General features: G+C 64.9%; 1 protein-coding gene across 1 annotated transcript in view; it reads left to right on the forward strand.

The window, feature by feature from the left end:
• LOC117646937 overlaps window positions 1–12,316 on the forward strand; it is a 42,033-nt gene that overhangs the window by 17,489 nt on the left and 12,228 nt on the right. Inside the window, exon 2 of the mRNA XM_034388320.1 lies at window positions 10,925–11,223. Coding sequence (XP_034244211.1) covers window positions 10,925–11,223 — 299 coding nt within the window. The remainder of the gene's footprint in view (window positions 1–10,924; window positions 11,224–12,316) is intronic.

Raw genomic sequence — 12,316 nt, forward strand, 5'->3', positions numbered from 1 at the left:
CAGTGCAGGCCATGCAGGCGGCGGCGGAACTACTAGCTCGTCTCCGCCGTGCACTCCTCGACGTGCTGAAGCAGCGCTAAAACGCCTTGATGGCGGCGAGCGTGCCGCTGACAAAGGAAGGTCACTCTCACACGTACGCGCGCGTGTGTGAGTGCGGGCGCGCACACGTACGTGGACACACAGACACACACACATGTACGACGGCGGCGCGTGAGAGACTGATCGGATAGGCATCACGCGACGTGACGCGAGATGGCCGCAAGGATCGTTTCGTCGCTCTGTCCCTCTCGCACCCTTCCGAGGCGCTCCTTGAGTGCGAGAGAGACAGAGCGACGAGACGATCCTCCGGAGTGAAGCGACAGGGAAGGGAAGCCCCTGCCGGCCGAACGGGCCGAACGCGCTCCTCCAGGCCGTCCTGTCCAGGGAGCCGCCCCCTTGCAGACGGATTCCGAGAGTCGCTCCGTCTCTCTCGCACCTTTAAGGGACGCCCCGTGAGTGCGAGAGAGACGGCTCTCGGAGTCGGTCTGATGAAGTGGCCGGTGAAGCCCGCCGTCGGCTTGTCCTGTCGGAGCGTGCGCGGTGCGGCGCGGCGCGTCGGCCTCAAGGAGTATCAAACTGACCCGCCGCCCTCGGCTGCCCTCGGCCCTCCACTGGGAGAGGCTTCCTCCCCGAATAGCCCCCCGCCTCGGCGACGCGGCGACGCTGACGGTGACATCAGCGGCGCCGGCGCGGTGTCGGATTTAATTTAAGATTCCGGACGCACGGGACACGCCGCCGGCACGCCGCGCCGCCCTCGCCTCGCTCTGCCTCCGTCGCACTCGTGGGGCTGTCCGTGAGGGTGCGAGAGAGAGAGAGAGAGAGAGAGCGATGCGTCGACCGGCAGGCGGACAGCGGCAAAGCGAAACTTTGGGCAAATCGCGCGCGGCGAGTCAGCGCCCGCGGACCGGCGGCTAGGCAACACGGAGGACACGGTGCGCGAGGAGGACCTGCCTGAGCAGACCGGGATGTCCGGTAATTGAATGAGACACCGGGCGAGCTAGCCGCCAGTCTCTCTCTCGCACACTGCAAGACGCCCCATGAGTGCGAGAGAGAGAGAGAGACCTCGTTCGGAATGAGCCGAAGCGGGCTGCCCGGGGCAGGGGGCTGGCAGGGGCGCGGTGGATTATCAGAGAAGGGCTCGCCTCAAGTCCTCAAGTAGGTACGGCTAGACACGCCGATCTCCGGTATCGTAACTCGACCCCCCCCCTCCCCCTCCTCGAGGGCTCCTCCAAGGCGCGGCGTGTCCAGGCAGCCCCTGTCACGGCCAGGCCGCCTGGCCGGGTCACCTGATACCGAGTCATTGATTAGGCCTCCACCTGGCCGAGCCTGCGTCGCTCTGTCTCTCTCGCACTCACGGGGCGCCCCGTTGAGGTGCGAGAGAGACAAGAAATGGACTCTCGGAATCGGTCTGCCGGCTGGCAGCATGAAAAATAGGCGGCGCGAGTTTACGGTGGCGTGGCCGCGGACGGCGGGCGGAGCGGAGTGGCGTTGGTTACACGCCGAGTCGCTCCGCCGCGCGATCTGCTCGCCCAAGGCGCGGCGACACGCCGGAAAAAAAATGAAAGAGACTTTCCCAGATGCAATCTGAAGCAAGTTGGCTAGGAAAGAAATTCACTTGGGCATGCATGCCTCGGCCCCGCCGCCACCTTTTCCATTTCCGTGGACCCGGTTCCGGTTCAACAGCCGAGAGTGCGCTGTGCGGCAGTGGCGACGATAGCGCTGCTCGGGATGGCTGTGCAGTGTGCTGGCATCGACAGCCAGGCCCGCTTGCGGCTTGCAGCGTGCTTGTCTGATGGCGCCTCCTGCCTGCAGACTGATGCCGAGAGTCGTCGCTCTGTCTCTCTCGCACTCGTGGAGCGTCCCGTATGGGTGCGAGAGAGACAGAGCGACGGAATCAGTCCGCTGGACAGCGATGTCTGCAGGACCGCCGCTGCTGCATCGGCGCGCGGTAGTCGGACGCCGTGTCGGTGGGCTTGTTGGAGGCCGTGACTTGCACTTCGGCCTTGGGGGCTGCCTGCGGGGCCTGCGGGGCCTGCGGGGCCCGCTGGGGGTCCAGCCAGGTCGCATTCGAAGTAATTGAAGTTTGGGGAACTGGGCGCGCCGGAAAATTGGTAGAGGGAGATTGAGTTGTCGGGGGAGGGGGAGGGGGAGGGGGGACTTTGTGTTCGTCATTCCAACGCGCGCGTCGCGGACGGGGCAGCTGGGCGGCATCGGCTTCATCGGGCTGCGCTGTGCGCCGCTGTGCGCTCTGTATCGGTCTAATTTCGTTTTCCAGCACACTGTGCGCAAGTGTGCAATGTGTCGCGTCGAGGTTTTGGCGTTTTGGCCCCGCGACTGCCGTGTGACGCCGCGCGCGTTTGGCGTGACAGTTGGGGTGTAAAGCACCGCGCGCAGCAACGCCGTGGCACCGCGAAGAGGAGCCACCGACGACGGCTTGAAGGGGGAGGGGGAAGGGGGCCGGAAACGAATCGCTGGAACGCGCGCGGGCTCTCTCTCACACACACACACACACACACAGAGTTTGCCCTGCTCCTATCTCGCGCCTCGTCAAAGGTTCGCCGCGTTGGCCGACGGAGAGTGCGAGGGGGGGGGGGGGGGTGACGTTATGGAGCAGTTTGCAAAGTCATCTCGCTGGGCGCGCGGTCTCTGGTCTGTGCTGCAAAGGCAAGGCGGCATGGCAGCGAGGGCAGCGCGGCAGCCCTTGGGGCAGCAGCAGGGGACCCGAGGACCAAGGACCCCAGGACCAAGGACCCGAGGACCAAGGACCCCAGGCCAGCAGAATGGCCCGCGGAGGACGCGGCAGTCTCTCTCGCACTCATGGAGCGCTCCGTTTAGGTGCGAGAGAGACAGCGCGACGACGCTCGGAGTCAGTCTGCAGACCCGCGGGCCAGCCCGGAGCGCACGCCGTGACGCGGCCACGCCACCACAAAAGAGTGGAGCGTCCTCGGCGCGGTCCTGAGCGAGTCGTGGTCGTCAGCCTTCATGGCCTTCGTGGACCAATCTCGGCGCGGCGTCCGAAAAGCGAAGAGCGACGAGCGCGACGCCGTCGGGGCTTCCGGGGCGGAGGACCGTGTCGGCCGCGTGGTCCCAGCGCACTGATTCCGTGAGTCGTTTTCGTCGCGCTGTCTCTCTCGCTCTCACTGGGCGTCCCGTGCAGGTGCGAGAGAGACAGAGCGACTTTCGGAACCAGTCTGCAGGACGGTCCCAGGCGGTCCCAGCGGGGCTGCGCGGTAATGGCGGCCGCTAGGACCCCCGCGGCTGCTCTCGGCGCTCTGGGCCGTGATCTAGGCGCGCCGGAGGACGGGGGCGCCGCGCTGCCGGCGTGCGTGTCTTGCCAAATATGCCGCCCTCGTCCGCCCCACCCCTTCTTTACGGCCTCCACTGTGCGCGTCGGCGCGGGGTCGGCGGTCCTCCCTCCCCCCGTGCTTTTAGGCGGCGGGGTCGCGACGCCGTGTGACCCATCGCGGTGCCTCCTGCTGCCGCCACTCGGCGCGTCCTTTTCACTGGAAAAAGGAGAGGGGGGCACGCCGGGCACGCCACTGTACTGCCAGGGCCGGCCAGGCTGGGCCAGGGCGTCAAGGACGTTCCGCGTCGCCGTCGCCTTGCTGCTGGCGGCGCACCGCGGCACCGCGGCGCACCTCCGGGCCGCTGCCTCCGAAACGGCTCGGCGTCGCCGTCCTCACCACCGCGCGGAGAGAGTCGACGGCGTGCTCCCGGACGCAGCCGCTAAACGCCCGGGCCCTGGCCGGCCAGGCCTTCGGAGCGTTGTCGGCGTCGCTTTGTGACGGACCGAGTAGTTTGTGGGTCGGCCGGCCGTTGTGGCACCGCCGCACCGCCGACTGTACTGTCTGTGTGCGCGGCGCGGTGCGCGGCCGCGGCGGGGAAAGGGAGGGGGGGGGAGGGGCAGGGAGAAACCGTGATGCAACGGGAGAAACGGCCCCAAGGACATGCCGCACCTGAACGAGGCCGTGAACACCGTGAACGACGACGAGGATTAGTCGGGGGCAAGAAAAGAGACTCTGATGGGTTCGGTGCGGTTTGTAAGTCACTTGGGTACAGGCGTGGTGGCGGCGCCGCTCTCGTCGTCGAGCATCTTGTAGCAGGCGACGCGGACCAGGATGATGGCCAGCGCGAGGAACGTGGCCAGGATCCAGAACATCTGCTGCCGGCAGGACACGGAGCGCAGCAGCTCCACGCGGCCGTGCCAGCAGGAGTCGACGCGGACGGACGCGGACTCGGAGCCCTCGTCGGGCGAGAGCGTGTCCGTGGGCAGGCGAGCGGGGCGTCGCGACGCCGGCGGCCGAGCCCCGCACCGAGCAGCCCCAGCCCCAGCCCCGCACCGGGCGTTGCGGGCGGGCGGCACCGGCGTGCCCTCGCCGTGCACCAGGACCACGACGGACGGCGACCGGATCTTGTGGTCGGGGCTGGCGCCGTGCTGCCGGCAGAGAGCAGAGCACGTCAAAGTCACCCGTCACACAGTGGGCCAGAGGCCCGGTGGAGGCGGTCGAAATCCCGGACGCGTTTTGAGCTCCAAAGCCGCTAAATGGGACTCGAACCGAACGTTTCACCCTACCAATGAATTCCTCTGCGGCTACCTCCACCTGTCGTCTGGCCCACTGTGCGTCATGTAGCCCCATGGCACACGGCATACGAACCTCCGAGCGGTGCGCGACGCTGCCGGACTGGGACGACGAGTAGGACTGCGCGGCCTCGTCGTCGTCGTCCAGCACCACCACGTAGATGTCCTCGTCGGGCACCACTGACGAGTAGTCGGGGTCGTCACGCCCGCTCCGCGACGTCCTGGAGGCGCCCCTCGCCAGGCCGCACGGGTAGGGGCTGGACACGGACCGCTCGAACGGCACGCCGGCCTCCTTGTCGTCCACGGCGAGCTGCGGCTGCTGCTGGTGCCGCGGGGACTGCGGGCTGGCCGGGGGGAGCGGCCACGGCACCCGCAGCGGCGGCCGCACCGCCTGGCGGTACGTGGCCTCGACGGGGTCCTCGTCCGAGTCCTCGCCCGAGCCCTCGTTGGAGCCCTCGCCCTCGTCCGAGGAGGACCGGCGAGAGCTTCCCCGGAACGGTGACAGTGACTCCGGTTGAGCTGGATGAACTTCGAGTTCAGTTGGCAGCGCCATCGGGGGCCTCGGCCCTCTCGGCCCCAGTCGAGGGTCCGAACTCAAACGTGTCGCCACTTCCGACGGAAGTCTTGTCGGACTATCTGAGGTCGGCTGTTCGGAGTGGTGGTCTGGTGACGGCGCCCGCGGCCCGGACGAAGGCCTTCGCCTTGTCCGAGGCCCTGGTGAGCGTTCCTGCTCTGTCGAGGGCGGCGTCGGCGGCGCGGGCCGAGGTCCAGTCGAAGGCCCTGCTTGAGGTGCAGGCGGTGCTGACGGCGTGTGCGGCGCACGCGAGGCCATGGAACACGACGGGGTGCTTGGCCGAGCAGGGGACCCGCGCACTGACTCGCCGCCGTGTTCGCGGTACACGCTGACGGCCGTCGGGGCGGCGACGACGCCGTCCTGGAGCGACAGCCGGCCCCGCCACCCCAAGGCCCAGGGCAGCGACGGCATGGCGGCCGCGCTGGCGGCTCACGCCCTCGGCGATGACAGCACGGACACTGATTCGGACGGCCTATCGCGCCGTGTCGCCTCGCCACCCTGCAGGCCCTGCACCCCGCGCGATAAGCAGCATGTGTCGCAATTGGCCCTGCCAAGTGCGCAGGTCGCTGTTGACGAGGTTTTCGTGTTTCGGCAATCGGCAGGCCCACCACCAGCCCGCTGGCCTGCTTCACCTGGCGAGGGGTTGGGCACCGTAGGGCACCGGGCCGCCTGCATGACGGGCGGCCTCCGGGCCGGAAACAGCCGCCCCGCCCCGCCCCGCCCCGCCCCGCCCCTGGCCCCTGCCGGCTGCTCGCTCCGCCGTGGCTCCACCGCGCCGCGTGCGCCGAGTCTAGAACTTTATTCCCCCGCGCGGCACGGCGCGGCGCGGTGGGGTCCACATCCATCAAGCCCGTTTCCTGATCTACTTTAGCCGTCAACGCCTGGCGCCCCCTGCAGGCCAAGCAGTGCGCGAGGCTGCTGCTCCTGCTCCGATTAATGATGCCTCCAGTCCGCGGTGGCGGTCGGCACGGCACGTCGGCGCGGTGCAAGCTCGGCCTCACCCAGACGTGGCGCCGGCTAACGATATTACTCCAAAAGTTAGGCGGCAGCGGCTGTAGCACCGGCCTAGTGCCGGGCCTGCCGGACCTGCCGCCGCGGAGCCCTGCAGCAGAGCGGCCTTCTTGGTGTGCACGGGGAGCAGCTGGCCGCGGACATGCCCGGCAATATCTCCTCCGTTCTCCGGGTTCTCCGCCTCGACGGCTGTGCGGCCTCTGCGGCCTCTGCGGGGAAAGGGCTTTACAGTGGTGCGGTAAATTTGGCTCGCCGTGTGCGATCTGCCTTGCCTTCGGGCGCCACCTGCATTGCGGATTGTCCAGCACAGTGGGCCAGAAGGCCAGCGCCGGCGGCCACAACTTCAGACGCGTTTTCAGCTCTAGAGTGGCTAAATGGGAGCCCGGACCGCCCCTTGCTTCCCTCGTGTCTCACCGAGGTCCTCCCTTTCCAAAAGCCGCTCGTTCGTTTGTGCACTGCCAAACTCGTCCTCGCGGCCCGCGCCCTTCAATTTTTCCAATGATGCTTTTGTTTTTGCCGCGATTCGTTGTTCACCGCGAACCAAGTTTATGTCTGTTCGTCTGTCTGTCTGTCTGCTCGTCGTCGGTGGAATCGGATGCGCCTGCATAACTCCGTTATGTGCTCTGTGCTCCCCCAACTTTCGGCGCAGCGGCGGCGGGGCGAGTTGTGTTGGTGGACGGAAGCCGGACTGGCGCGGGGCTCGCTGGGTTATCTCACAGTACTTTGGGCACATTTGGCCGCCCCGCCCCGCCCCGCCCCGCCGGACTTTTGTCGGAGCCGCGCCGCACTGTCCGCCTCTGGCTGGCTGCTTGGCTGGCTGCTTGGCCGGTCTGCCTCCCGGATAAGGAAGCCCCGATACTGTACGGTGCGTCGTCTGCTACCTCTCCTCCCCGTTTGTCTGGTTTATCATCCGGACGATCGGGAAGGCCAAGTTTGCCGGCGGCGTCGTGGCGGCACGCGTCCCGTCGGCCCGTTGCCTGCACTGTAAGGCACTGCACTGCAAAGCTCCGCCGTCCGCGGCGTTCACGTGGTCGACTTGCTCCAGCAGACTGTTTCCGAGAGTCGTTTTCGTCGCTCTGTCTCTCTCGCACTCCTACGGGACGCCCCGTGAGTGCGAGAGAGACAGGGCGACTCTCGGAATGAGTCTGGCGGTCCGGCCGGGCAGCTCATTCAGGAAATTGACCACTTTAATGATTGTGTGGGCGGCGGCGCGGCGGGTCGGCACGCCGCCAAGTGCGAGGCGAATAGGGCGCAAGGGCCACTGTACAGTGTAGGGCGCCAAGGACGCCGACGGCCAGTGAGGGCTAATGGCCACCAGCAGACTGATTCCGAGAGTCGTTTTCGTCGCTGTGTCGCTCTCGCACTCATGGGCGAAAAAAAAACACGTAAATCGGGTCAAAAATTTCAACCTCCGTTCTTTTTTGGGGGGCGTTTTTTTTAAACTTTTTTTTTTGGTCTTGTAACTTGGACCGTTCATGAGATAATGTCGTCGAGAAATCGTCCAGTTCCGCGCCCGGCCGCCCGCATCGCCGTCGTGTGTGTGTGTGTGTGTGTGTGTGTGTGTGTGTGCGTGCTCCACGCGCGTCGCGCTCCCCGTGGGCCCCGGGGAGTCTGCCGCGGGTGCCCCGAGGGGTGCCCCCGACCCCGGCCCCTCGAAGAAAGGGCGAAAGAAGGGGGAAGCGCAGGCAGGGGGGCCGGGGTCTTATTTTTGTATCGGCCCGGTCCTGGCGCTGCTATCTGTTTCCTTGAGTGCTCTTCCTGTTCTGCATCCTGTGTGTGTGTGCGTGTGTGTGTGCGGGGCGTTACCGCTGCCGGCGCCGCCTTGGCCGTGAGCGCCACGCCACTGCCACGGCTTTGCACTGCAGGGGCACTGTAGGGGTAGGGCCGGCCAAGCCCGCCAAAAGAATGCCCGTTCCAGAGACAGACAGACAGACAGACAGACAGACAGACAGACAGACAGGGGGCGGGGCGTGAAAGTGAGGGGCCGTTGCGACGTTGCGGCGTGCACTTCATCCACACGTGCGTCTGCCCTACAGTCCCTACAGTGGTGGTGCGGCCCTAGGCCACGTGTCGCCGTGGCGTCGCGTCACGCGTGCACTGCCTGCACGTGTCACGGCGTACGCGCTGTGCGTGCACCCACGTGCACCCCTTGGTGGTGGCGGTGTCGGCCGACGCACGACCGGGTGACACCGGCACGGCACCGGTGACAGCGTGCCGGGTGGCGCCGGGGTAGGTAGGCAGCCTGCTCGACACCGCTGTCAGTGCGTCTGTGTGCGTGTGTGTGTGTGTCCGTCGCGAGATTGGAATTTACGAGCTTTTCCTCGTCTCTTTTCGAAAGAGCATGAACGTGCTCTTTGAGGTGCTGCACACACACACTCACACACACACACACCAGGGCCGTGCCCTGGCCATACAAGTCGCAGTGCTCGCGCGGCCGGTGTGCGGGCTTTGGCCGCCTTTAGCGCTATAGCGTTATGGGTAGGTCTAAGTACCCTCACCACGACGACGCGGTACGTACCGGCGGTTCGCAGTGTGCCCCGGCAGTCCCGACATGCCAGCGGATTTGATTGCCCGCCTCGCGAGACCAATGCGAGTGCGTGTGTGTGAGTAAAGGTGTGTGTAGGTGTGTGTGAGTGAGGGGAAGCACACATGCCGCCATGCTTGTGCGATGGTTCAATGAGCCGTGCACGGTACCCCTCCCCCTCCCCCTCCCCCGAGTAGGGTTGGCGGCACCGCCTGCACCACCGCGAGGCACCTGGGCGAGACCGCGGCCGGGCCGGGCCATGGCGGCGCTGGCGGGGCTCAGGTTGTGTGCCGTTGCCGCGCCTCTGCAGACTGATTCCTAGGGTCGTCTTCGTCGCTCTGCCTCTCTCGCACTCACGGGGCGTGCCGTATAGGTGCGAGAGAGACAGAGCGACGAAACGACTCTCGGAGGGCGGCGCTTCTTGCACCTTCCCTGCTATTTGGGGCGGGGCGGGGACATCCCCACTGCAATTACCGAGTTAATATTTAATCGGCGGCGATAGGGTCGGGATGTAGGGGATGTCGGGTCCTTTCGGCGCCGTTTCCCGTGTCCCTACACCGTAAGGCGGATAAAAACAGGAAGGGCACATTATCGGCGGCGCATGAGCGCGAGCAGCTTGCTACGGTCTTCTTATTGCAAAGTTGTTCATGGAGCTCCTCCAGAATGTTCGGGAAAGTCTTGGCGCCATTGCCACCTCGTTAATCCTGCTGCACTTGTCTCTCTCGCACTCGAGGGGCGTCGCGTAGGAGTGAGAGAGAGAGAGAAAGTTCGGTCGAAATCGCCCTCCTGGTAAACAGCAGCAGCAGCAGGGGCTCTGGAGGCGCGGGGGGCGAGCCCTGTGTTTTGCGCGCGTATTAACCCCGCGAGGAAGTGGCGTCTCTCTGTCTCTGTCGCACTCGCGGCGGCAGCAGGTGAGGCCGTGGCTGCGCTGCCTGGAGGAGCAGGGACGCTCTTATGCGTCACTTATCTCTGACTTCGCGGCCCATTAGCACTAAGCTCGCGGCGGAGGGGGCGCGCCTCTGTAAATGGGATCCCCGGAAAAGGGAAAACAGGAGAGGCTTGCTGCGCTACACCGTGCTGCGAGGCTTTTCGTCGCTCTGTCTCTCTCGCACTCACGGGGCGTCCCGCTTGGGTGCGAGAGAGACAGAGCGACCAAGACGACTCTCGGCATCAGTCCGCGCTGCGCGGAGAATGACCCCACGTGGCGCCGCACTGTGTCGACTTTCGTCGCCGTTTCGGCTGATTGCTTATGCAGCCCGGATGGCAGTCGGCTGTCGGCGGCGCTCCACCTTTTCATGTTTCATGCATTTTCGCGCTTCGCGTCCTCGTTTCCAAAACGACGCGCCAAAATGCTGTGTACACGCGGCCAGCAGCCTGTCGCGCTTTGTCGCTCTGTCTCTCTCGCACCCGTGGGGGAAGCCCTGTGAGTGAGCGAGAGAGGCGAAACCACGTGACCCTGCTGGCGGCACGTGCAGCACGGCCAGCATGGTGGCCAGCATGGTGGCCAGCAGTGTGGCTGACACGACACTTGCTCGGCCGGAACCGGAAGTGGTTCGCCCCCCCCCCCTCCTCCCGGATCCGATGATCCGGAGCGGGATTGACCACCCTCCGGAAACGCCGCGGCCACCTGGGCACCTGTCAACCTGCAGACCGATTCCGAGAGTCGCCGCTCTGTCTCTGTCGCACTCGCGGGAGCGTCCCGTGGGGGTGCGAGAGAGACAGAGCGACGTCGTCCGGCGTTGCGCAAGAGGCGGGCGGCGACAGGGATGCGTAGAGTTACGCTCTCGGGCGGTTGCTGCATGGACGCAGGCAGTGTGTCGGTTTGCCGTTTGCTGCAAGTGCGGCGCGGCGACCGTGGTGGCGACCCGGCCGGTGCAGCGTGGTGCAGTGTCCGGCTCGCCTGGCTGCCCCACCGTGAAACAAACCGCCGCTTTTACGAAACGTTTTCGCGAGTCGAGTTTCCAGCTGGGATTGCTGCGCTACACTGCCCGGAGCTTGCCCGCGGCGGAATCCGGTCGGAATCCGGCCGGAATCCGGCCGGAATGGCCGGACCGCCGCGTCGTTGGGAAGGCAGCCCAGACACACACCACGTCGCTGTAACGGTTGATCCATGCACCTGGACACCCACTTTGATCCCCGACTTGCAGTGTGGGCGCGTTGACGGCGTGCTGACGGCGTGCCTGTTTGTCTGTTGCAGCCGAGGGCGACCTGACGGCCTTCTCCGCCTTGCCGCGCGACGCGCACTTCCACCCGGCGCACCTCCGCGAGCCGGCCAAGGCCCTGTTCCTGGCGGACAGCCGGCCCGCCGCGGTGCAGCGGCTGTACGCGGCGGCGGCGCGGCCCACCCTGGACGACGACGCGCTGGCCCAGCTGGACCGGCTGCGCAAGGACGGCGCCCGCTCCTCCACCCTCTTCCTGTGCACGCCCACCCTGGGCCGCACGCGCACGCAGCGCCTCCGCAAGAAGGTGGTGGACATCGACATCGAGACCAGGAAGGTGAGTGCGTACGGCGTGCGTGGACTTTGGAGGACTCGGCCGGGACAGTGTAGAGACGTTTCTGGGGCTGTCTCCGTCGCACACACGAGGCGTGCCATAGGGCAGCGGCTCTCAACCTTTCTCGGCTCGCGACCCCAAATTTGAAGCCAAAAATTTCCGCGACCCCCAGGAAAAATTTCGCGACCCCACGGGACCCCTCCTTTAACATGCCACGGCGTCTGATCCGAGGCGGGCATTTTGCTCCCTCAACGGGCAGTTGGTCTTTGGACCTTCCTTTAGCATGCCTTTGTTACGGAGTGCAATTATCAGTCTTAGTTTGGGAGCAGTATTGTCTCAAAGTTGGCCAAAAAGCTCAGAAATGTCTGTGAAAAATCGTGTTTCGGGCTGATTTTAAGCAGTCACAGCGTCTGATCTGAGGCGGGCATTTTGCTCCCTCAACGGGCAGTTGGTCTTTGGACCTTCCTTTAGCATGCCTCTGTTACGGAGTGCAATTATCAGTCTTAGTTTGGGAGCAGTATTGTCTCAAAGTTGGCCGAAACGCTCAGAAATGTCTATGAAAAATCGTGTTTTGGGCCGATTTTAAGCAGCCACAGCGTCTGATCCAAGGCGGGCATTTTGCTCCCTCAACGGGCAATTGGTCTTTGGACCTTCCTTTAGCATGCCTTTGTTACGGAGTGCGATTATCAGTCTTAGTTTGGGAGCAGTATTGTCTCAAAGTTGACCAAAATAGTCACAACGGTTTTTCAAAGACACTTGCGACCGTTTTGATCGACTTTGAGACAATACTGCTCCCAAACTAAGACTGACAATCGCACTCCGTAACAAAGGCATGCTAAAGGAAGGTCCAAAGACCAATTGCCCGTTGAGGGAGCAAAATGCCCGCCTCGGATCAGACGCAGTGGCTGCTTAAAATCGGCCCAAAACACGATTTTTCATAGACATTTCTGAGCGTTTCGGCCAACTTTGAGACAATACTGCTCCCAAACTAAGACTGATAATTGCACTCCGTAACAAAGGCATGCTAAAGGAAGGTCCAAAGACCGATTGCCCGTTGAGGGAGCAAAATGCCCGCCTCGGATCAGACGCAGTGGCT

Source organism: Thrips palmi, unplaced genomic scaffold (assembly GCF_012932325.1).
Source record: "Thrips palmi isolate BJ-2018 unplaced genomic scaffold, TpBJ-2018v1 HiC_scaffold_2, whole genome shotgun sequence".
NCBI lineage: Eukaryota > Metazoa > Arthropoda > Insecta > Thysanoptera > Thripidae > Thrips > Thrips palmi.